Genomic DNA, 26,138 nt, shown 5'->3' on the forward strand with positions numbered 1-26,138 from the left:
TCACTTATCTGTGTGTCAGGCACATAGCTCTTGAATAGAGCTTTGAAGAATAAAAATATATTTTTTTTGTCCTCCTAAAGCTCAGAGTTTAGTTGAGGAGACAAAGAACAAGGAACCAAATACGTAAATAATCATGTTAGTTACAGATTGCCTTTAGTGCTTCATGGGAAATGAACCATGGATCTAAGAGAGTATACCTTCGGGGTAGAGGCTGCCTTATGCATTAGTATGGTGCTCAAAGAAGGCTAGTCCACAGGTGGCCTCTGAACCCATACTAGCGGGACAAGCAACTCTAAGGTGGAAATCTGTTCTGTCCTGGAGTGGAACAGTGGTCGTTGTGGCTGGAACAGGTGAGAAAAGTGGAGAGAGGTTCAAGAAGCAAGAAGACAGGTGAGCCAAGGCCCGATCAGCTCAGCATGTTCAAGCAAACACCGTAGCTCACTGTTACTTCTTGTTTGTACTTTAGAGAAAATACAAAGCCAGTGAGGCAGGAGGACATATTTGAATTTGTTATCAGTTTGGAGATACGAGTACAGCATTCACAGCGAGTGGTAAGAAAATCAGGATGGAAATGGTAAAGAATGGGATACACTAGCTATTCTAGATATTAGGGAAGAAAGAGCCTGCAGATTTGGAGTCCAAGTTGCTCACTCTGTAGATAATGGATTGGCATACTTTTTCTGAGATTTTTTTCTGATTTGTAAAATAGCTTGAAACATGTCATGTATAATACGGCCAGAAAAATACGAAAAGCTCCTATTATAGTGCTTGGGAAAACAGAAGTGGCTAATGAAGGGAAGCCAGACTGTTTTCCAGACAGATGTACAACAACTCAAGGCCAAACCACAGGATATTAGAGGCGAAGGTTAGCTTAGAAATCAAGTCCTACCTCCACACAAAGGCAGCTACTTTTCTGCAACCTCCCCAACAAGAAACTGTCTTCCTAGCCAGAAATGGGATTTGGTCCCATTTCAGAAATGGGATACTCTCTGCTACATAAAGTAGTTCGTTTCATGTTTAGACACACCTGATTATCAAAAACTTCTTCCTCCTATTGATTGACAGCCTCGTGATTCTGCTGCTGCCCATGGGAGCTTTACTAAGTAAGGCCTTAAGTCAGACAGGGCTTCTGTTTAGTCATCACTTGCTGGTACTGCAATACTGGTCCTTTATCGTGGCCTCCAAGATTCTTACTGGTCAGTGGCCTGTTCTGATTAGCCAATGTTTGTTCTTTGTGAAGTATTTCGAATATTCACCTCTGTTGTCAGGTAACCTGGAGTCCTGACTCTTCTCATAATAGCAACTTAGCTCTCTGTGCTTCTGGGGGTCCCATCTATGAAACAGGGATAATAATTGTGCCCACGTGACAAGGTTGTTTGAGAATAATACAGCATAAAGCACTTGAAGGGCTTATCCTGGTTTCTCATGTGTTGCATTACATGAAATCTAGCATCATCAGTATGTCCTGCTGGTTTGGTGATAGTTGAAAACAACTATTCATCAGCTTAACATCACTTTCCGACCATCTAGTCCTTCCTACACTGGACGTTTCCTAATCATTTGCTCAATGTTTTCTGACGGTTGAATAATCACTATGTGCAGACTAATGTTCTTGGTGCTTACGTGCCTCATTTCATTAAATCTCCACAGCAATCCTACAGAATTATTACTGTTCTCGATTTACAGATTCAGGCATCTGAGTCTCAGAAGTCTGTTTATAATCTTTTACTGAAGAAGCTAAAGTTTTTCTGAAGGCCCTTATGGTAGTATCTGTATTAGGTCTCATTGACCATACTGGCTCCTCCCCAAATTAAGGGAAGCTGTGACAGGGGAACTAGATTCTCATGATTTATTTATGCCAATCATCCCTCTACCTGGGACTGGGTGTGTTACTGCCAAATTGGGGTTCGATTATCAAGGGAGAAGATGGGACTAATTTCATTATCTCCTATAGCTAGGCAGCGTGACAGGGTAGAAAAGAGCAGAGATGTTGGCACCAAATGGCCTGGGCCTGAATTCTAGCCCGGTCATGTATGACTGTGGCCAGAGAGGATATTTTCAGCTCTGGAGCTGAAATGGAGCAAATTGCTTTTTGCCTCAAAATGAATATTCCTTTACTTTATTTAACTTAAACGCAAACGGGGGGCCTGGGTGGCTCAGTCAGTTAAGCATCCTACTTTGGCTCAGGTCATGATCTCACAGTTTGTGGGTTTGAGCCCCACGCTAGGCTCTGTGCTGATAGCTCAGAGCCTGGAGCCTGCTTCAGATTCTGTGTCTCCCTCTCTGTCCCTCCCCTGCTCATGATCTGTGTCTCTCAGAAATCAATAAAAGCATTAAAAAAGAAAAAACCCTTCATGACAGTTACGATCAATAGATGAACACTTTTTGGTCTCTCTTACTTTGGTACACTTTTTCCCTTCCTCTTACTAGTACATTTCTTTCCCTAAAATCTCTTTGGATTAAGGCAAAGACCCAGGAGACCCAAGTTCAGGCCGGCCACTATAGTTGGGGGATTTGGTTCAGGTCCTTAACACTGTGTCCTAGCTTACCTGGTTGTAGAATGGATAAATATGACCTAGGTTTCTATCTGTGTGAATCAAATTGAATAATAGCAGTGAATGAGCATTGACTAATGCTAAGCAGCAAGGCAAGAATCCTTGTCATTAAACATTCTGCCTGTGAGGACTGCAAGTTGGCTAAAAATCTCCAGTGAGTGGGATGGTATACTTGTCAAACAGGAGGATCTGTACTGTTGAGTCTGTACCATCAGGATAAGCGTGATTCACCTTCCTAGAACAACAGATTTACTCCACAGTAAGACATGAAGAACTTTACTTTTACATTAAAAGAGGTATGGGTAACTTGTAGAGTAGGGTGGAAAAGATAAATGATTTTCAAATATACAATAGAAACTATGAAAAAAAATTAAACTTGCTGCAGGCTAATTTGAGCCACATGACAGACCCCCAGGTATAGGAGGACATTCTTCTCTCTCCCTAGGAGGAGTAAAATATAAACATTTGAGACATAAACCAAGATTGCACCTCACAGTCTCTGGTCATACCCCAGCTCTAGCATATAATCTTGGGCAAGTAATTTAAACTCTCTGAGCTACCCCTTCTTCATCTGCAAAAATGGGTGTAATATCTAAGTTAGGGGGCTGTTGTCAGCAATAAAAGATATTCTGTCTAGGGACACCTGACTGGCTCAATTGGTTAAGCCTCTGATCTCGGTTCAGGTCGTGATCTCGCGGTTCATGAGCTTGAGCCCCGTGTCTGGCTGTATGCTGACAGCTCAGAGCCTGGAACCTGCTTTGGATTCTGTGTCTCCCTCTCTCTTTGCCCCTTCCCACTTGCTCTCTCTTTCTCTCTCTCTCAAAAATAAATAAACATTAAAAAAAATTTTTTTAAAGATATGTTGTATATCAAGTTGCTGCCGCAGCATGGACAATAAATGGCAGCTAGAACCATTCTATTACTCATGGGAAGTAGAGCAGTTTGACAAATTTTATTTTCAACTCTTCTCAGACACCCTCCTCAAAGGCCCTCCTTTTCAACAGCACAGACACTTGTAATTAAAGAGTTGGCCTCATGCTCGGAACCTATTTGCCCTCCTAGTTAAAATAACCGAGTGAGCAATAGTGGAAAAACCATGAAATTTAAATGCAATCTCTGCCATTTATGAGCTGTATGACTGTAGGTAAGTCAGGGAGCTGGCTTTTAGGGCACCTCTGTGAGAAGCTTGGGTGGCTCACAGAAGGTCAGGGCTCAAAGGTTTTTGAAAGGTCAGGTGGGAAGGTTAGTTCCTCTGTTGCACTACACCCTTGCTATATTGCTGCCAAACACTTACCCAGCCTCCGTGACAATATCCACATTACATTTTAAGATTTCGTGATAGTTCACGCCAACTTTGGAAGTGTCTAACTATTAAGAAGTTCTTTCCGAGAGGCTGGCTTAAGTGCTTATTTGTAACTCCCTCAACTGGTCTCTAGTGAAGAACTGTCATCATTTTTCACCAAAGGGTCCATTAACATCTGGTCCCTACTGCCCTTCCCCATTACCAGAGAAACCTATCTTCCTTGGGTGAATGCCTTGACAAGTCAGTTAGGTTGTGGGGATTGGAGAAGAGTCAGATGCTGGGATGGGGGTCTAGTGCTCTAGCTTGTGTTGTGCTAAGTGGACATATAAGCTAAATTATTACGGACAACGGAGAAGTTCAGCAGTCATGGGAGAAGACACCTGAGAGAAGAAAGATATGGTGAGTGTACTATTATCCTGAACGGCACTTTGAGAAAACAAACACAAATTCAAAAAGGGATCCTGTATCACATTTTTATGGATGGTAAAATCACTGCCCTCAGCTCCTGATTAATATATAATTGCATTATATGTTAATGAAATGAATAAATGAACAGCGGTGCTATCTATGAAAAACCAGCACACCCAAAATGAATATGCAAACAATGTATATGTACATATACATATATTTATTATTACAGAATATATTTGTAACTCATATTCCCTCGAACAAACTGTGGGAAATGCTGGAGTTGAACAAAAACAAAAAAAAAGCAGGCAGAAAGTTGCTAAAGAATAAATCTTAAAAATGCTCATCATAGTAAGAAAACAAACAAACCACTGTAACTATGTGCGGTGATGGATACTAACTAGACTTATTGTGGTGATCATTTCACAATATATCTAACTATAGAATCATTATGTTATATACCTAAAACTAATATAATGTTGTATGTCAATTATATCTCAATTTAAAAATGAAATTTAAAATTTTTTAATGTTTATTTTTGAGAGAGGGAGAGGGAGAGACAGAGCATGAGGGAGGAGGGGCAGAGAGAGAGGGAGACACAGAATCTGAAGCAGGCTCCAGGCTCTGAGCTGTCAGCACAGAGCCCAACACAGGGCTCGAACTCACAAACTGCGAGATCATGACCTGAGCCAAAATCTGACACTCAACTGACTAAGCCACCCTGGTGCCCCTAAAAAACATGAAATTTAAATTAAAATAAAATAGAATCCACCAGTTAGTAAGAAAGAAATGGAGGATGTACCTGGCCCACAATCTCATTCCAGCACTCTTCACTTCTGCCACCTCTTCTAAACTACATGTTTCTGCTTACAATCATCCCTTACATCCTTCTATCCCCATCTCACTTGTTTCTTAACATAGGTCTGTTTATGTGATCAATAGGCTTTGTGTGATGTCTTAAATAATATATTATAGAATCGTATGTATAATATTTTTTCCCACTCAAGAACTTAGAGAGGACCCAATCTAAGAGCTCATTATGTAACAAAGAATGAAACCCGAAGTGTAGACCTGTCAGAAAGCCATGGTCACTGAAGGGGTTGGTTGTGGTTCGGATACACTGATTTTCTTGCTCCCTGTTCTCACAATACCCCATATAGGATTGCAGGGTGAACAACTTGATTCCAGGGTAGGTGCAGTGAAGGGATGTAATTAGCCTATTAAGCTCTACTAATGTCTTGTAAAGTCATTCAAGTGAGAACAGAAGATCTATCAGTTCCGCCTTGGACCCTGCCACAGGGAGCATTGTATTTCTACATTACTATTTATAGTTCCCACAGTAGGCATCAGCTGATTCAGCCTTTTCTATTTCATCAAATCAAGACACAAAGAAGAATTTCTACAGAATGTGTGTATCCCTAGACCTGAATTTTATCACCCCAAAATTCTGTAGCTCCTCTCTGAAATCATGGACTCTGCAGAAATCACTTCTTTCTTCTCTTTACTGTAATATACAAAAATGATCATTGTATTTATGATGCATAGAGAAAGGGGGCTTTTTTCTCTTATTCTTTAAAAAATACTTACTTATTTTGAGAGAGAGAGAACACAAGCAGGGGAGAGACAGAGAGAGAGGAGAGAGAGAATCCCTATTCGGAGCTAGATCCCACAAACCGTGGTATCATGACCTGAGCCAAAATCAAGAAGGGGATGCTTAACCAACTGAGCCACCCAGCCACCCATCCTCTCTCTCTTCTTAAGGGGAAAAGAGATGTATGGTTTATTATTCCAGAAGTTTGAGAAGGCAAGGGACTTGTTATGACCAATATTTACTTAAGCCCTTGCTTTCTTTTGAGCACTTTTATGTGCCTGGGAGCTATAGCACTGAACAATACAGAAAAGATATCCTTTCCCAGAGAACTTGCATTCCAATGGAGGTAGAAAAACCATAAATAAATAAGAAAACAGTACTGTGCTGAACATAAGATGGAGGTGAAGAGATAAGGATGGAGGGAAGGCTACTGTAGATTGAGTGGTCAGGAAAGAACCTTGGAGGAGATGATGTTTTGCCAGAGATCTGAAATGACAGGAAGCGCCAAGCCAAGTGAAGGTCTAGGAGAACAGGACTGCAGGCAGAGGGGGCCATCTGTGCAAAGGAGACCAGGCCAGACCAGTGCAGCTGGAGCATGGTGTGTGGCAGGGAGAGGATGCTATTACGTGTAGCTCAGGGCTGTGTGGGGCTAGAACACGTAAAGGGCATATATGCCAGAGGTAAATGGTTTGGATTTTATTCCATGGAGGTTGGGAGCCAGAGAATGTCGTGCAGGGAACATGTGTGTAATGAAAAACACCACTCCGGGTGGTATGTGGTCAGTGGATCATCAGGAGACAATAGGAGAAGCAAGAAGAAGGTACTGCTGCAGTGCTTCAACTGACAGATGATGATGGTGGCAGTGGAAATGGGGATGATAATATTTATTTATTTAAGTTTATTGTCCACAAAAAATACATCAAGTAAAAGCTATCATTTTAACTATTTTCAAGTGACAGAGTACATTCACACTGTTGTACGGCCATCACCATCCATCTCTAGAACTTCCTCATCATCCCAAACTGAAACTCCATATGCATTCAACATAAGTTAACATTTATGTTCTCTTCACCCCAGCCCTTGGTAACCACCGTTGTCTTTTCCATCTCTGTCAATTGGATTATTCTAAGTACCTCACGTAAGTGGAATCATACCATGTTTCTTCTTATGTGTCTGGCATATTTCACTTAGCATATAATGTCTTCAAGGTTCATCTGTGTTGTAGCATGATCAGAATTTCATTCCTTTTTAAAGCTGAACTCCATTGTATGTATACACCACATGTTGTTAATCCATTCCCCCATAGATGGATATTTGGTTTGATTCTACATCTTGAGCACTGTGAATAGTGCTGCTATAAACACAGATATACAATTATCTGTTCAAGTCTGCTTTTCAATTCTTTGGGGTATATACCCATAGAAAGAGAATTGTGGGATCATATGTTAGTTTCCAGGTTTAATTTTTTAAGGAACCACCATACTGTTTTCAATCATTCCATTTCAAAGGTACAGTTATCAAGAGTTGTTGAAGGACTGGTGTTATGAGTTAAAAAAAAGAAAAGAATTAAGAGTGATATCAAGATATTCAGTTTTACAATGGGAGAATTATGGACTAGGTACTAGGGTAAGGAATTCTGGAATAAGAGGGTTTGGGTGGTTATGTGGGACGTGCGCAAATATCAGAGGTTCTCTTTAAAACATGTTATATTTATCATGGCTGTTAGACATACAGATGGAAACATCAAGCAGCAAGTTTGGTACATTATTAATCCAGAATTCCAGGGTCAGTGATGGATGTCAGATATGTATAGTATATATATTTTATTTATATATATAATATATATTTATTATATCTTATTAATATAAATATATAAATATATTTATATATAAAAACGTATATAATATTTAAAATCACAGGACTAAATGAAATCACTTAAATGCAAAGTAGTTTTATGTATGACTGAGCTTTGGGCAATCTCAGCATTTAGAGGTGGAACCAAGAAGATACCAGCAAACAAGACTGAGGAGGAATCTCTGTGGCAAAAGGAAAACCAGGAGAAAGGGGATTTTTGCAAGCCACGAGAACCAAGTATGTCAGAAGGGAAGGAATGATCCATCCACTGAGAAGTGAAGCATGACAAATAAAAGTGCACCCACTGGATTTGGCAAGCTGGAGGTCATCAATGTACTTGGCATAGGCAATTTCAGGAGGTAGAGGGGATGGAAGCCTGATTAGAATGGGCTGAAGAGGAGAATGGAGACACTGTTTCTAATTTCTCACCTATTAACAACCCAATCCACAGGTGTTATTGCAAAGGAAAATAGTAAAATGGGACAATAAGTGGAGGTGGCTGTCTATCAAGGAAGGTATTTCCAAGAGACTCGATCATAACATTCTTCATACAAGAGGAGTAGAAAGAGATAGGAGTATAGGAGATAGTGTGGGAGAAGGAAGGAAATACCTGGCTGAGAGAAATCCACGAGAAGGTGAGAGGAGATAAAATCCAGAGCCCTCAGGAGAAGAGTTGTCTGGGGTAGCTGTGGGGACTTTTCATCCAGTATAACTGGAGGGAAAGCCGGGAGTATGGATACAGAAATAGAGAGGTTGGTAGACTTAGTGGTAGATAGTTCTCTTGTCTTTGTGAAGTAAGGAGATTCAGTAATCAACTGAAAGTGGGGAGGGGGGAGGAAGTGGAACAGACCTGAGGGGCAATGAAGAAACACAAAGTAGTCCTCTTAGGGAAGGCATCATGCTATGGCTTGGTACACTGGTTCTGGCTTGCGATAGTAGCCAACAATTTAAAATTTTTTAAAGTTTAATTTATTTATTTTGTGACAGAGACAGCATAAGTGGGGGAGGGGGAGAGAGAGGGAGAGGGAGAGAGAATCCCAAGCAGGCTCCCCACCATGAGTGCAGAGCCCAATGTGGGGCTCAAACCCACGAACTGTGAAATCAAGGCCTGAGCCAAAATCAAGAGTCAGACATGTAACTGACTGAGCCACCCAGGAGCCCCTGTAGCCATGAATTTAAATGAGAAGTCAATAGTACTTATGTCTGTTTCTAGCAAAGTTCCGGAGCTTGGCTGTAGGTGAGAAGCATCAGGGCATTGGGTTTAACCAATACTGGTTTTTGTTTTGTTGTTTGTTTGTTTTATAACATGAAGGAATATTTATTCATTCATTTATTTATTTATTTAATATAATTTATTGTCAAGTTAACTAACATACGGTGTATACAGTGTGCTCTTGGTTTGGGGGGTAGATTCCCATGATTCACTGCTTATATACAACACCCAGTGCTCATCTCAACAAGGCCCAATACTGGGGTTTTAATATGTGAGCACAATCAAAGAGAATAAGAGAATTAAAGATTTGTACAAGGAATGTTAACAATGGCTGTGGAAGGGAAGTGAGGATAGGAGCGAGAGTTTTGATGTAGAAATGCAAGGTGACAAAGTCAGTAATTGATGGTGTCAGTGTGCTTCATGTGTCAGCTTGGGAACTGGATTGGAGAGAAGGTCAGGTTGGTCAAAGGCGGGCTGTTGTAATGGCAAAGGAACAATCAGGAAATAGGACTAAGGAAATAATGGGAGCGGATAGATGGAAAGATGATTGGAGGTAATTCAGGGAAGTGAGTGCTAAGGGATTTGATGGCACATCAACATAGACACTGTGATCATCAAGAATGATGAAGAACAAGAGAGAAGGAACTCATTAGTGACCTGCTAACGAGAGGGAGGTTGTATGAGTCCTCCATGTATATTTTAACCAAAGAATTTTGTCAAAAGTAGTAAATGTTGTATTTTTAAAAAGACTTTTCATTCATAAATAAGCTTTTAAGAGGTTCATAGTTTAAAATCAGCTTGACATCTTTGGAGGTGGACAGTGCCAGGATGGTATTTCTGAACATGACTGTACATCAGAAGGTACTACAAGTTTCTGTTTGTTTTTGGACAGAGGCCTCGGCCTGCCTGCAGGAGTCCGAGCACCACAGGTCTGAGCCCCATGGTGTTTACAGCCCCCCGGGTGATTCTGAGCATAACCACTGAGTTTAACCTTAGTATAGGTCGCCTAAAATGAAAGAAATAGAGTAATTTCTTTCATGTTTAGCATAACTTGAGCAGGCTAAAGAGATAAGGAAGTAGTGCTTAAGTTGCAAAACTAAAAAACATCAACTTGTTCTATCTGGAATTTTAATAGAGTACATAGGGGTTATTTTCATTCTCTTCTGCTACGTGAATAAACAATGTTACCATACTGTGGTTTACCCTGTAGTGACTTAGAAGTGACCTCATCAGGCGCCTGGCTGGCTCAGTCAGTAGAGCATGCAACTTTGATCTCAGAGTTATGAGTTCAAGCCCCACGTTGGGTGTAGAGCTTACTTTATGAAGTTACCTCATCACATTTTGGGGAAACTATGTACTCAGAATCTTCATTTATACACTTTATTTTTATGTCAAAATCCCCCCTTTTTAAAATTTGCCCTATATTTTCCTCATAGTCCTCTGAATTTAGTAGTAAATATGCTCCTTTATCACTGTAGTCCTTCTGACCTGGTTCCTTATGAGCCTTTCTTATCCCCTCCATCCCAGAGAGAACCATATCTCATTTATCTTTATATTCTGTATGTTCCAGCACAGTGGCTATCAAAGTATCTCTGATACTCAGTATCAATATCAGTATACGGTATATCTATCAGATACAGATCAGTATCTCTGATCTCAGTATTATTCTTTAAGCTCCAAGGTAGTTCATGGGAAAGGTGGTGGATATAATGATACGTGTCTTTGATAAATATGAAAAATGATGCCCGAAGTGTCCAACCCACATCATTTTTTTTTCTCACCAAGCCCTCATAAATTCAGGCAAAGAAATCATTTTGCTTATCTTGCCACCACCCAAATGTCTCGCCTTTTGTCAGGGCTTCTCATTGTCCCCTTTTTGCCTGTCAAAACATAAGTGATGCTCACGGATGCAAGTCTGAAAGAAGGAGCAAGAGCCTGCTACCTGATTTACCTTGAGCTTTGGATTGCCAAGAGTGTGTGATGGTACACTATTAATGCTCTGAGTATGTACTGTTAGGATTAACCTTCGTGAACGCACCAGAAATTCTCCTGGTATCATTTAGACTTTTATTTACTGCCTATTAAGCCCTGTGAGCCTATGGAATGGAATTTGACATTAATCTAGAAACCATCCCTGGCATCAAGGAGTTTATGATCCAGTTGGAGAAAAAATAAATGTAAGCATGACAAATGTATGATGGAAGAAGTATTCCATGCAAAGCATGTAGGAGGGGCCATTGACTCAGCATTGGAAATTCTGGGAAGGCTTCCTGCAAGAAGTGACATTGGAGTTGTGGGGTGAGGGATGAATCTGCTTTTTCTGAGTACAGTGGTAAAAGAGCTCTGATTCAGGTAAACAAACAGCAGAAAGCGGCCGGGGCGTGAGGGGGGCGGTGCAGGGAGCATGTGGGGGACCCCATGTGCTTCTATATGGCTGGAGCACAGGAGCCAGATTCTAAAAGGGACTTTGTCTCATATAAGTGAGTTTGGACGTTTCTTGACAGTTCTTGAAACAATGGAATCCATCCACGTGTTTGTGGTTGAGTTTGCAATACTGACAGTTTACCCAAAGAAACATGCTGTTTGAGAGGTGCCTGGGGGGCTCAGTCGGTTAAGCATCCGACTTCAGCTCAGGTCATAGTCTCACAGCTCGTGAGTTTGGGCCCGGCATCAGATTCTGTGCTGACAGCTCAGAGCCTGGAGCCTGCTTCGGAATCTGTGTCTTCCTCTCTCTCTGCCCCTCCCTGCTTATGCTCTGTCTCTCACTCCCTATGTCTCAAAAGTAAACAAACATTAAGAAAATTTTTAAATTAAAAAAAAAAAGAATTTGTTCCTAGGCCTCTGAGACACAATCTAAAAAAAAAAAAGAAAGAAAAAGAAAGAAAGAAAGAAACTGTTTAAAACCCCCTGACACTCTTTCTAGCCAACTGTACCCTGCACCAAAGAAAATGTGCCACGGATACAGATGATCACTTACGAATCCAGAATCAATTTTAAGGACCTAACAAACAAAATAAGAAGATACTCAGAGTTCATGAGACTACCCATGCACCTGCATGGTGGTGTGGCATATACTTTGTCCTGCTTGTAGGCAAGGGTCTTGTTATTTATGAATATTTTCAAGAAAAGAGGACCCTGAGAGTGTCTGTCTGTCAAAGGCCAAGGTCACCTTATTCTGGTGACATAAAAGCCACTTGACTAGGCTGAAAACGTGCCCCCAAAACCTATTTCAGAATTTCATCTTTAATGGCTCTTGTGAATTTAGGTTGAAGGGCTTTAATGGAACATTAGAGAAGGGCAGTAAAAACCTGAGAGGGTAACAGCCAGGGCCCCTACCAACACCAGTGCTGTCCTCTTATGGAGGAGTGCTGCTTACAGTAATACTCGCGTCTGAGGACTTTGAAAACGCTACGGGCCATTTCTCTAAGTATTTACCATCACACTACTCCCTTCATCGGAAGAGGGTGCGCTCTGTTTCCTCCAGTGGATTTAAGGATCTCGTTAATGTGTGGAAGACTAGGCCAACTCCATTGACCACCCCAGCAATAATATTAAGTAACTAGAGGCATCATAGCATCATCCTTAAAAAGATCCTGATCTCTGCAAGTTTAAAATATAACCATATGATAGATCATTTTTTTCCTTGTTTTCTAGTCTTGACTTTCACTCCAGAGTGACATAAATGAAACCGATAATTAATACTACCACCTTATGGCAATTTAATTGCTCACATGACCCTAGGAGCTCTACTTACATGCTTAAAGTAAAGTACATTACGGAGTCTGAGCTTTTGAAGGAGAGAGACTCAGGCTCAAAGCCCAGTTTGCCCATTTTCCTCCTCTGTGGCCTGGAGTTAAGTTGCTTAACCTCTGAGCCACAGTTTTCTGATCTAGAAATTGGGGGTATTACTGGTAACCATGTCAGGGAGGCACCATGGGAACTGGATGAGGTTGTGAACGATGATGGGCTAGCTCACTGTTTCAACCCCACTGAGAACTCTTGTGCATTTCTAGTTTTGCCCTTTAGTTCTGTTCATTTGTTTGTCTAATTATGAGCAACTTTCTCTTTTCCTTTTACTCTCCTAGGGATATGAAGCCTGACAATATTTTGCTCGATGAGCATGGTAAGTAAATGATTTGTTTGCGATCAACGTGACTTGCACATAGCACAAAGCACACGGGACAAAAATGATCATCCTCAGCCAAGGAGCATTACACATGGGAAAGACCCTTCGTGGTTCAGTTAGCTGAGTTCTATGCGCGGATATTTGATGGGTGGGAGGGACAATCTGGGGGGACTTTATTCTTAGAGCAGTGGCACAGGACACCAGTATACCCTTAAAGAACATTATATAATGAAAAATGTCCCTGTCTTTTCACTTTTCTTCCTCTCCTATTGATTTCAAGAAAACCATCACAGGTTTTTTTTTAGTGCTAATTTGCCTTAATATCTTTATGAAAATCATCTCTCTGTTTTTATAAACACAGAAAAGGCCTCAAGGTTAGAGCCCTTGGCAAGCAAGAGTATCTACCGAATTATTATGACACCATTTTGTTCTTGCATCTACTTTTATGCTTTTCTTCTTATGAGGGAGACTTGGTTTCACATTAGCAGAAGAGATCTCAAGTTTTCTGTTCAAAGATTTTTCAGTTACAAGGAAAACCAATCAGTTTACAAATGGATAAAGAAAATGTGGTGTGTATATGTGTGTATATGTATATATACACACATATACACACCATGGAATATGATTATGCAATCAAAAAGAATGAAATATATTAGCTTGGATTTAAATAAGATGTTTTAAATTTTAAAAATTAAAAAGTTAAAAAAAGCCAGTTTAAAGAAAAAGTAGACAGCAGTGTGGGGCACACCCAGATGTGAAAATGCTACAGGGATATGGCAATGACCGTGAAGGTGACCAGTGGATGCCTAAAGCCCAAGCAACACTGATTAAAGGTATCTTGAGAGCAAGCTTTCGCCAGCAATGATTAACGTGTGTCATCTCTTCCCAATGTTTATTTTAATGTATGTTTGGATATATTGGTTCATGAAGGCAGACCTGTAGGACCCACAGCCTGCATGATATAAATGGTCCAGTGGCAGTAAGCTCTTTCTTGTGTGTTTAGGAAGCTGTTGGATGTGGGAGTCCTAAACGTGCACAGCTCCTTATTCATTTGACTTTTACAAAAGGGATTTACGGTGGGACCGAAACTCCCAAGTACCATCCATTGCTCATTACTTATTTACCTGGGTGCATTTTACACCTGAGTGGCCAGCCCCTACCTGTGCTCGAGGGCTAAGAAACACTTTTGTGTATGACCTCTAATTTCAAAGCTCAGGGTCATTATTTATTTATGGACTGTCTAAAAAGATTCTTTCCACTTCCTTCCAGGGCCTAATTTCTTCCTTCCCTTTACTACTTCTGACATTTGGGAGCAGATGCTCAGAATCTCAGAAATGTGAGCAATAGTGAGACTTAGCATGAAGGTGACTTTCCTGAGAATACCAGCTGTCCCTGCCTCAAGTAAGAAGCCAGGAGCCTCTCTCACCCTGGTGCAGATAAACTCTGTGGAGCTTCACAATTTTGAGAGGGGCCTTCCCTCGCCCAATGAGGCCACTGTTGCACAATTTAGAAAAAGGTTCTCTGCCCACCACAGCCTTATGAAGGCGCATGGCTGGTCAAGCAGAACACAATTTGGGGTTCTGTCCCCACTTGCTCCCTTATCCGATTGCCTTTATGTACAACAGATTGCTCTACCATTTGTTGAGGTTCTGAAGGGAGATATATAGGTCCTGTTGACCTATAAGCCTTTTCAAAATTTACCTTCCATTCAAAAAACAATGTTTTCATCTTGGGCCTCAAACATGGCTTCATCTTATTTCTAACATCAAGCCATCCTATTCTCTCTCCTTTGACTTCTTTCTCCTCCTCATTTTCTTGTCAACTTGGTGATTGTAGATTATGAGAAAGGTCTAGAAATAAATTAATCTTCAAGTTTACCTGCCCTTAGAAACTACTCTTGTGGGGCGCCTGAGTGGTTTAGTCAGTTAAGCGTCCACCTCTGGATTTTGGCTCAGGTTGTGATCTCATGGTCATGAGATCAAGCCTTGTGTCGGGCTCCATGCTGAGCATGAAGCCTGCTTGGGATTCTCTCTCTTCCTCTGTCCACCCCCCCCCCCGCCTCTAAAATAAAGAAAATTAAATTTAAAAAAAGAAACTACCTTTGTGAAAGTATAATTGTATAATATTATAGTTAAGAGTGTGGATTCCAGAGCCAAATTGCCTAAGTTCAAAACCTAGTTCACCCCCTGACTAGCTCTGAGAATTTCAAAAGACTGTCTAAACTTTCTCTGAATCTTAGTTCTTTGAGGAACCAAAAGAGTAATTAATTCTTAGAGCCGCTGTAAAAACAAACGAGCATACTATTTATAATCTGCTCGATTGCTGTGCCTGCCAGAAGAAAATCACTCAGATGTTAAATATTAATATAATTCCATGAGGTAATAGTGGCTTTCTCCCCTAAAGAAGGAAACTTAGGCCTTAGCATCTTGTTTTATGTGACTGTGTCTGTATTAGATGGTCAGTGAAGCTGGGCATTTACCTGTCTTTACTAAAGAATTCATTTGATTTCAGAAGAGATATGCCAAATCTTCTGTGCGTCTGCTTGTTATGTCTTGTGTTTAAACAGTTTTGTTCAGCCCTAATTCTCAGGCAACACTTTCAGTGGTCTATTATGCTTTTTCCTTCTGTGCACAGGAGGCTAAGACCATTTATCAGGGCATTTTACTGTTGGTAAGGCTGGGGCTCTGTTGCTTAGGGGAGTAGGAGTGGCCATCTCAGTGGGCCTGAGGGACCATCCAAATCTACACCTAGTACCTAGTGTACTGACCTCCCATTCATAAGTTTTGGGGTTTCAACAATGACTTAAGAGGACTTTTTGTCTTAATTTCTCATCCTGAACTCACCTGGAGAATAACCACAGTTAGTAAGAGAAACAGTATTTTGGAAGGGAATGGATATGTGAATGGGATAGAAGCAAACAAGAGAGCTATTTCCAAAACACTGCCCTGGGGATCCCTTTCTGAAGAAAATAATTTTTTAAGGTTATTCGCTGTCTGTTTACTCAGATTCTGAAAACCTAAGGCTTTCAGGCATTGCCCGGGGACCGTAATTAACCACTCTTAAATGAACACATTCCTGGTAACTCCCACCCCCCAGCTCATTTTGTAGAGCTCTTGTGAGAATCAGCTGACCCACAAATCGATGCCTGCCTTTTTGAGTGTCTTCTGGTGTGATTTTCCACGTCTCATATCTGAAGCCCTCAATTTGTCCTCTCCATCCACAGTTACAGAATGGCACCCCTGATGGGCCATCACATGCACCTTTTGCACTGGGATTTTAGCAGCCGTGGCTGCTGACTGTCTGTCTCCGACATTCCTTCGACGCCTGTTCCTCCAAGCGAGCTATGTGTCACATCACACTGCTTACGTTTTAATTCAGCACCCGTCAGTGACAGGCAGAAACTCCGTTCTATTCTTCCTGATCCATACTGGTTCATATTCATCAGAAAAGACCGATTTAAAGGAACTAAATCCTTTTGTAAAATGGATAATCTTTCCACCACGTCAGTGAACATTCAGAATTTGCGTGAAAAAAATGTTTTTAATTTAGAACATACCTGTTACTGTCCCCCCCCACCCCCCCCACACACACATGTCTCATTCGCTGTCTCAGAACACAAGCTTGGCATTAGATCTTGGATGGCTCATCATCAATTGTCCTGATACATATTTTCATATCCTACCAACTGAAGTACCCCATCCAGTTCTATCAATTCCATGGTGTCTAAATTTTTGTGTTTGTCTTAAATTATTCAGGAAATAAATGCTACATCCAGAGGAGCGATAATGTCTGCCTGGCATAGCTGAGAAAACGACAATTATGGCATCATCTATAATTTAGTTTCCTTAATATCCTCCCTAGTCCCAGGGAACAGAGAAAAGCCAAAACTCACTCGGGGGGTATAAAGAACTCAGCCTACTGCTTGAACAGCTTCGTCCTTGCGGAGTCCCAAAATGGGCCTAAATACCAAGTGGGTAGCATCTTTTTAAGAAAAAGATGTTTGTTATATTTGTATTTAATGCATTATAATTATATGTAATGTATAAATTTACATAGTATATTTATATATTCATAAACATATAATACAATGTATTATAACATATATATGTGTATATATATAACATATATATGTATATATGTATATACATATATGTATATATATACATATATATTATATTATATATAATATACATATTCTAATATACATTATATGCTCATTATATAATATACATTATGTATTTTTATAAATATCTATATCAATCTATATATATGGGGAGAGAGAATCATAGCGCCCTATATTCAAATTCAGTAGGTCTCAAATAATCAAATTCGTTAAGTCTCTGGTAGTGCCTAAGGATATGCATTTTTAACAAGAACCCCAGGATGATGTGACACACATACTTTCAGTATCTTCGGGTGGCAGACATGTTTGAAAGTTGGGGAACACCAGCTGACCAGTTATGGTGTCCTGGAGACCTGTGTTGAGACAGATCCCTGGGCGGAACACAGGCACAGTGAGAAAAACGTGTAAGTCAAGACAAAAATGACAGCTGGAGCAAATGACTCATTACTATCATTTTAGATTTGTAATGCGATCCTCTGTCTCAAGGTACAGAGGTGAAAAGAGCAGGCAAAACTGCTTTTCTAGGGGCACCCAATCAGGACCTTCTGAGTCCTGTACCTGAAAAACTTCACCCTAAAGTAGCGGTTGTAACTGGGGATGGTTTAGCTCTACTTCCTGTCTCCATAGAGGACACGTGGCAGTGTCTGGAGACGTTTTGATTGTCAGGATTCCAGCCAGGAGTGGGAAGTGCTGTTGGCATCCATAGTGAACTTCCTGCAATGCATAGGACAGTCCTCACAGCAAAGAATTACCAGGTCCAAGAGGTTGAGAAACTCTGAGTAAGGTCCTGGGCTTATGGTCCCTCATTCCCAAGGCAATTCCCATGTCCCTCAACCAGTGGGCACCTGAGTCTTCCCCTGTGAGTCAGCACTTAGATGCATTTTCACAGCACAGTCGGAACCCGGCAGAGAGACCACCAGGTATGGCAGCATCCTGGGCATGACCATGTGGCTTCGGGCCAGTGTCCATGGGCTCTGTGGAGTTCTGCTTGCGTTGTTTGGCTAAGACCACCAGGCTCCATGTTCCAGGAGATCCTGGCCCTCAGACAATTTCTCCCCACCCTTCTTTGTGCACCCTGGCAGGGAAACAAACTCTGAGCCAACCGGGAAGTGGTTGTTTCAGTGTATCCAGCTCTTTGGTCTTGTGATAAAGCACAAGACGTTTTGGGGAGATTTGTAACCCAATAAAGGGGGCCTGGACAAACTTCTTGATTCTAATCCCAGCTCTGCTACTTCTGAGCCCTGTGAAATTAATTTTTTTAATGTTTTTATTTATTTTTGAGACAGAGACAGAACATGAGTTCTGAGGGACACAGAGAGAGGGAGACACAGAATCTGAAGCAGGCTCCAGGCTCAGAGCTGTCACCACAGAGCCCGACGTGGGGCTGGAACTCAAAGACTGTGAGGTCATGACCTGAGCCGAAGTCGGGCGCTCAACCAACTGAGCCACCCAGGCGCCACTGAGCCCTGTGAAATTAACCACAAACAACTTTTTCATTAAATAGGGACTATTTCACTAGGCTGCCCTGTTTGAACAATGACCATTAATCAAATAAATGTAAATACTACTGAAAAATAAAATTCAACATTCCTTCAACCAAATTCAAAAGAAATATATAACACGTACTTACCGGGTCAGGATCTTCTATGAAGCCAGGTCCTGTTCTAAAAGAGTGCTCTCACAACTTATTGAGTATCAGAATCACCTGGGAGGCTTGTTCAGACTCTGGGCTCCATCCCCAGTTTCTAATTCAGTAGGCTGTGGGCGCAGGGTGGGGCGGGTCGTGCTCCAGAATTTGCATTTCTAACACGTTTCCAGGTGTTGCTGTTGATGCTGGTCTGAGGACCACACTTTCAGAACCACGAGGCTCCAAAACAGCCTCTACCTTTTTTTTTGCACATGAGATGGATAATCTCAGGATTGGAGCTCGCTTAGGACATCCACTCAGACTAGAGGATCACATGCCTGGCTGCTCCTCTGAATCACCTGTGGAGTTTCTGGTTGTTTTTCACTCAGATTCCTGGCTTTCCTACCATCCCACTGCTAACAGAGTCTCCACATATGCATTTGCCAAAATGGCACTGAAGTTTCTGATCATGAGAAACGGCAACAGTTGAACACTTTCTTCTTCCCAAATGCTGGCTGGCCTAAGTCTGCCCCAGTATTATTTTATCTGATTTCCCCAGTACACTCGTGAGAAAATCCCTGTTATCATTCCAGCTTTACAGAGAAGGTGTCACCTTTTTAAGGTAATACGGCTATTTAGTGGTAGAACGTGGACTTGAAACCAGGCATTCTGACTCCACAGAACAAGCTCGTAACTACCATGTCTCCAGGCTGACCTGATTTGGATCAATGAGCCCCGTGCACATGACCCGTGGGAAGAAAGAAAGAACCAAACAGAGACAATTTAGGCAGTGATAGAAGACCTACCAGAATCGTTTGTTAGTAGGGGTGCCTAGGTGGCATGTGATTTTGGCTCAGGTTATGACCTCCTGGTTCTTGAGCTCGAGCCCCATGTCAGGTTCTGTGCTGACAGCCTGGAGCCTCCCGTGGATTCTGTGTCCCCCTCTCTCTGACCCTCCCGCACTCACATTCTCTCTCTCAAAAATAATAAAAATTTTAAAAAATCATCTGTTGGTACTATTCAGGCAAGAATACGTTCACTTTCAGCTAGACACATGCTATTTTTACTTTATTAAAATGTCATCACACAAGCGACACAAAACACCATTTTGCACAAAACAAAACCCCAGCAAGAAAGGCAGTGAGATTTGTCTTTAGCAGAGGCTGGGTGCTATGAGGGAGCAGATCGAGAAGTTCGGCAGTGGGGATTGTGGACCGTGAGTCGTGGAAACAGGAGCAGATGACATCTCCTCCGATTACAGCCATGTCACATCACAACCACAGAGCATGTAAATGGAAATGCCAACACTTCAAGGTCCTCCAAAAGCATACGAATTTTGTGCCAACAGCTAACATAACGGGCTTGTCGGCCTGAGCTTCTGCTACTGCCCTCTTCCTCCTTGCAGCTGGAAATGCAGGGACCCTAACACTCTCTGCAGAGTGTGCTGATGGCAGCGATGAAGTGTTAGACTCCCACTCTGTGGCCATGAGTGTCAGAGCTGGGAGAGACTCTAGAGATGATTAGTCCACTCTTCTTTTTTCTTTTCTTTTCTTTTCTTCTTTTCTTCTCTTCTCTTTTGTTTTTCAAAAAGAAACTCGAGTTCAGCATAGGGAAGGGACTGGGAAGTCTATCATGTATTAAGGGCAGAGTTGAGGGCAGAAATCAGGTCTCTTGGCTCCCAGCCTAGGGCTCATTATACAGCCTCTTTATGAATAAAACTTGGCTTTTTTTGCCCCTGCCTTCACCCCCAAACATTTTGTTGGGAGCGGGGAGAGGACAACCTAAACTATCACACAAAAATGCTAATAATATTTCAGAAAAATGAGGAGGAAAAAGGACTCTTTCTTGTCAAAAATAAATAAATAAATACATACATACATACATACATGCATGCATACATACATATATACATGTGTCCATGTTCGCGTCAGCTTTATAGTAATGATATTTAGCTCTGGAAAAAAAAAATCCCATAGGAAACACTTGGAAAATGCTTGGAAATTCGATACTTAGAATAGCTTTTGGCTGCCTCCCTCTTGATGCTCTCAGGTGATACCAACTTAAAACGTTGCCAACAAAACGTTGTAAGTGGGACTACCAGAGTGTGAGCTCTTAAACACCTAGGGTGGAGAGATTGAGCTGCAGACTACCATCAGATCCTCAGTTTGCCATATGTGTTCTGGCCGCCAGAGAGTTGCTGGTTGAAGACCCTGCTGGTCTTGAGGACAGAATAATTGTGCCACTACTGCCTGTACCCAATGGCAACAGGTGTGCAAGAACTGACAGACCAAGCTTCCAGAGGCTCTCAGGGAGAAGCGTGGTTGCGGCACTGAGTTGAATGGGACTTAACGTTCTGTGTGGTGCTTTTGTCTCGCCAGGGCACGTGCACATCACAGACTTCAACATCGCGGCGATGCTGCCCAGGGAGACGCGGCTCACCACCGTGGCGGGCACCAAGCCTTACATGGGTATGGGCTTCACGAGTGGCGGGGTTAAAGAGCAAGTCTTTTGTTTTAAATTTGGTAGACATTTAGTCCGGGTCCAATAATCCATAGGCATTTGCAGCTGGAAATGCCAAGTACCCCTCTGACTTTACCAGGGAAGCTTCTGATTTCCCAGGTCGGAGATGAGCCTCAGGATTTTCCACTTAGCAAGCACCCAATCTGATCTTGATTTGGGAGGGCCAGTGATTACACTTCGAAAGACCGTTTTATGAGTTATTTAGGACAGCTTCTACCCACTTCCTAACAAAGAATAGTAGTGGATTGAATAAATGTCTACTAATTGCCTCTGTGCTTAGCAGGGTATCAGGTACAGGTGACTCTGCAGTGAGCAAAACACACAAGATCTCCAGCTCATAGAGCTTACTTTCTAGTGAGAAGAGTTTCAACAAATAGAATCAAATAGAAGTTAAATGCAGTAACAAATCAGATGGTAATAAGTGACATAAGTATTACTCTACCCATTATTTGCATATCCCTACATTACATACATAGGGCTGTAAAGTTCACAGTGCCTCCCACTTGCTATTTTGCTTTTAGTTTTAACACCACGACAAACCCATGAGTTCTCCTTTTGAAAGATGGAGAACTGGATTTTTCCTGAAGATTCAAAATATACCCAGAGGGAGACTAAAAGGCTAAGGTTAGGTGCCGAAATTGTCAACAAGGTCTCACATTTAATTATGTTAACACTCACAAATTACTGCACATTGTAAGTGCTGTTGTTGGAGATGGCATCTGTGTGTAGACACCAATCTGGCTGAATTAGCCCTGTCTCTCCCCTCCACCCCCAGAGATGTAAAGACAGAACTATGGCCCTTTCCCCAAAAGTGTTCAGCAAGAGGGACTTTTCCCTTCTTCCCACTATTCCCCAGACAGGTGAGTCAGACCTCAAGAGAATTGTCTGTAACGTCTGTGTGCAGCTGTGAGAATAGTGACCTGGTTTTCCAGTCTTAGTCAATGTCTGGTTCATCACTGCACTTGCTGACTGCTCCTGGTACTAATGGAGCCTGAGCTATCCCTGGAGGGTTGATAAGTTTGGAGTTCAGTCTTCCTGGGGACCATAACATCAGGAGACAGATAGGTAGCAGTGTGTGAGTGTGTGTTGGGGTGAGGGATATGGATTAGCCACAGGATGGGATCCAGTAGACTGGAGGGAGGGAGGTTCCGGTCAGCGTGGCTTACTAGAAACACCACCAGTTATAGTAGTGCTCAACTATACCAGAATTTTGGAGGTGATGCCCAAGGGTAGGGTCATTTAAAAGCTCTTCAGGTAATGCTGCTGTGTAGCCAGAGTTGAGAAGCTGTGTCACGGATCGTGAGCCAGGTTGGCTACTAGGAGCAACTAAAGAGAGATCACCCTGGGGCAGGGACAGAGCATTTGTGTTAGGATTGCTGTGCCTGCAGTGTCCTTCTTCCATGTCCTAAAATAAATGGTACTTTCTGGGAAAAGGGAGAAGGGATATGAGAGACAGATTGGCTGTCTCCACATCAGGATGGCTGAATCCAGCTGCGTGACATGGGGAGGCTCTGGATCAGATACGACATTAGTCTTTAAATTCGTAGGACTGCATTTTAAAGTATCTGGAGTAGATGTTTTAATAAGTAAAAAGAATTTAAATGTTTTAAGCCACAGACTGCACTATCTTTGAGGGAGCCCCCTACCCAACAAAAATGGGAAGATAGACACTGCATAGTTCTTGGCAACTGATAAAAGGATAAACACTATTTATGCTTCTACCCTAATTAGTTGAGATGCTTAGAGCAGATGATGCCACTGGTTAAACCAGTGGAATTAGGAGGTAGAACGAACTGTACTGACTAGATATGGTCAGAGTAATTTAAGAGCAAAAAATCTGAACTTGAAATCAAGGGTAAGAGCAAAGCCACTTCTTTTAATATCTCATTCTCTTCCTCATGTAACTAGAGAGAGGAAAAGAAAACCCCCACATGCAGGGCCACCTCACTTTCCAAGAGAAAGAAATCCTCTATGGGAAAAAATGAGTCTTCTTTTAGATGATATTTGAACAACTAGAAATGTCCTGGCTTCCTATTACCAGTGGGGGGAATAAATCTCCTTTGTCACTTCTAAAATAATGGACACATATAATTCAGCCTATTTTCTGCTTAAAACCCACAGTACTCAGATGATAAAAGGGAATATCTGAGCCTGCTGGTCTGATGAATTTATTCTGCAGGTTTCCTGGGTTTCCATATTAAGGGCTATTTTCTTGGAGCCAAATCAGAATGTGCATCTGGGTTTTCTAGGCCTGGTTTCCATGGTGAGAGGAGTAAAGGGAGGCTACCCTTCATTTCTCTCCCCAGTGATTTTAAATACAATATCCGTATAATTTAATTCTCCTCAAATTTGGCATTTCGAGTCCTTTTACAACCCAGAGCTAGGAAATTGGAATGCATTCAAGGTTCTCTACGCCTCTCCACCTTCACCCTTATAATTAACAATTACTAATATTTATTGAAAGCTTTCTATGGGCCAGACAATGTGCTAAATGTTTAACATTCATTTACTCATTTATTTTTTCTTGATGACTCTATGAGGCAGACTATAATTATCACCATTTTACAATGAGGAAATAAGAAGCTAAGTAATTTGCCCAATATCACATGGCTAATCATTAAAAAAAAAAAAAAAAAGCCTACACTTAAAGTAAGCTCTGTCTGACTTTAGAAAGTCGAGCTTCTCCCTGAGAGAGAGAGATAAAGGGAGAAATTATTTTTAGAAATTGTGGTCCTTAAAAGGTTGTAAGTCAATTTAGGGAAGCCAGACTCGTAGAAGTGTTTCCTGTTTCATTAAAAATGAGAATCTGTTGGGGCGCCTGGGTGGCTCAGTCAGTTAAGCATCTGACTTCAGCTCAGGTCATGATCTCACACCTTGTGAGTTCAAGCCCCACAGCGGGCTCTGTGCTGACAGCTCAGAGCCTGGAGCCTGCTTGGGATTCTGTGCCCCTCTCTTTCTCTGCCTCTTCCCTGCTCATGCTCTATCTCTCTCTGTCTCAAGAATAAATAAAACATTTAGGGATGCTTGGGTGGCTCAGTCGGTTAAGTGTCCAACTTCAGCTGAAGTCAGATATCCCTGATCTCAGGGTTCTTGAGTTTGAACCCTGAGTCGGGTTCTGTGCTGACAGCTCAGAGCCTGAAGCCTGCTTCAGATTCTGTGTCTCCCTCTCTCTCTGCCCTCCCCCATTCATGCTTTGTCTCTCTCTCTCTCTCTCAAAAATAAAATAAACAATAAAAAAAAAAAGAATAAAACATTTTAAAAAAATGAGGATCTGTCATCCCTTAACTCTTTATCCAAAGGTTGTCCTTCCTTTGATTTTGGGGTAAGAGTCCTTCTAAGAGGTGTCATAGGTAGAAGTCTGCTTTTTCTTTTTGAAAACTATGTTCCAAATAATTTGGTAATATCTATGTAACAGACACGAGTACTCATTTTATAGTGCTCCTGTGGGAGCACAAAGGGGGGTAAATTGTACCCGTTTATAGTACTAATTAGCAGTTATAGAAAGAAAAAATATTCTAAGGAGAAAGAAAGAAAACTAGAATGAAATACTGGCGATTATAGGAATATGTGACATCTACTAAGAAGAGATGCTGGGCATATTACTCTATACAGCAGTTTCCTGGCTCTGGAAAGGCGAGGATGAACAGTCGGACAGTTCTGAACCACCTTCCCTTCAGAATCTTTTAGCTTCTTGTTCCCTTCCCTCCTTACTCACCCTCACTCCTACCTCTGTGTGAATATAACCCAGATCACTTACAGCTTACCCAATTAAAACATTCTTCTCTTTCCAATTAAAAACAAAGCAAATTCACTATGGCAAACGTGTAAAATGCTGATAAGCAAAAGGCAGTTAAATTAATCCATCTACTTGTAGATATTTATGCTTTCCTTCCAGACCTTTTTATCTGTGTGTATACACACACACACACACACACACACGTTTTTCTTTATTAAAAGTTGGATCATACTGAATTTTTGTACCCTAAATGTTCACTTTATAATGTGATAGCAATAGACAAAATGAGCATTTATGATGGCCCAAGCACTTTGCTAAGGTTTTAACATTTATTGTACCATTACATTCTCAAAGCAACCCTGTGAAATAGGCTTACTATTATTCTGATTCCACAGATTAAAAAAAAAAAAATCAGGCCAGGAGAGAAAGTGACAAGAATGTATCACACAGGAAGTAACAAAGTTAATGAAGTTAAACCTACGTCTAACAAATCTTGAGCCATGGCACTGATGGTGATAATGATGGTGAGGATGATTAAGATACAATATCTGACATTAACTGAGGTCTTCCTATGTACCAAGCACTGTTCCAAGTGCGTGTATTACATTGTTTAAACTAAAACTTCCATGAGGTCAATACTCCGGTTGTTTCCACTTGAAACATGCAAGCTGAGAAATTAAGCACTTTCTCAAGGTGGAGTTAGGGATACAACTGTAAGGCTCAGAGTCTCAACTCTACTATGCTATGCAACCTCTCTGACTCCATTCTATAAACCTGCCTCAGCCAGAAATGCAACTTGTTTCTCTCCAACTCCAGAACCTGGTCTTCACGAATGATACTGCTTATTCTCCCATGCCCATGTATATATAACTATCATTTTTAATGATCATGTGCTCCAGAATTAGAGGGCTGCATCAAATTTAACCAATTCCTCGTTATTGAATGTTGGGTTGTTTTTTATTTTGAAATATGAATACTGACCCTTTATCAGATATGTCGTTTGTAAATATCTTCTCTCATTCCATAGTTTTGTTGATTTGTTCCTTCACTGTGCAGAAGCTTTTTATCTTGATAAAGTCACA

General features: G+C 41.4%; 1 protein-coding gene across 2 annotated transcripts in view; it reads left to right on the forward strand.

The window, feature by feature from the left end:
* STK32A (serine/threonine kinase 32A) overlaps positions 1–26,138 on the forward strand; it is a 133,610-nt gene that overhangs the window by 76,402 nt on the left and 31,070 nt on the right. For both annotated transcript variants that reach the window (XM_042938623.1, XM_042938631.1), the window contains exons 6-7: positions 13,010–13,047; positions 21,179–21,268. In XM_042938623.1, coding sequence (XP_042794557.1) covers positions 13,010–13,047; positions 21,179–21,268 — 128 coding nt within the window. The remainder of the gene's footprint in view (positions 1–13,009; positions 13,048–21,178; positions 21,269–26,138) is intronic.

Source organism: Panthera leo, chromosome A1 (assembly GCF_018350215.1).
Source record: "Panthera leo isolate Ple1 chromosome A1, P.leo_Ple1_pat1.1, whole genome shotgun sequence".
In the NCBI taxonomy this organism is placed as follows: domain Eukaryota; kingdom Metazoa; phylum Chordata; class Mammalia; order Carnivora; family Felidae; genus Panthera; species Panthera leo.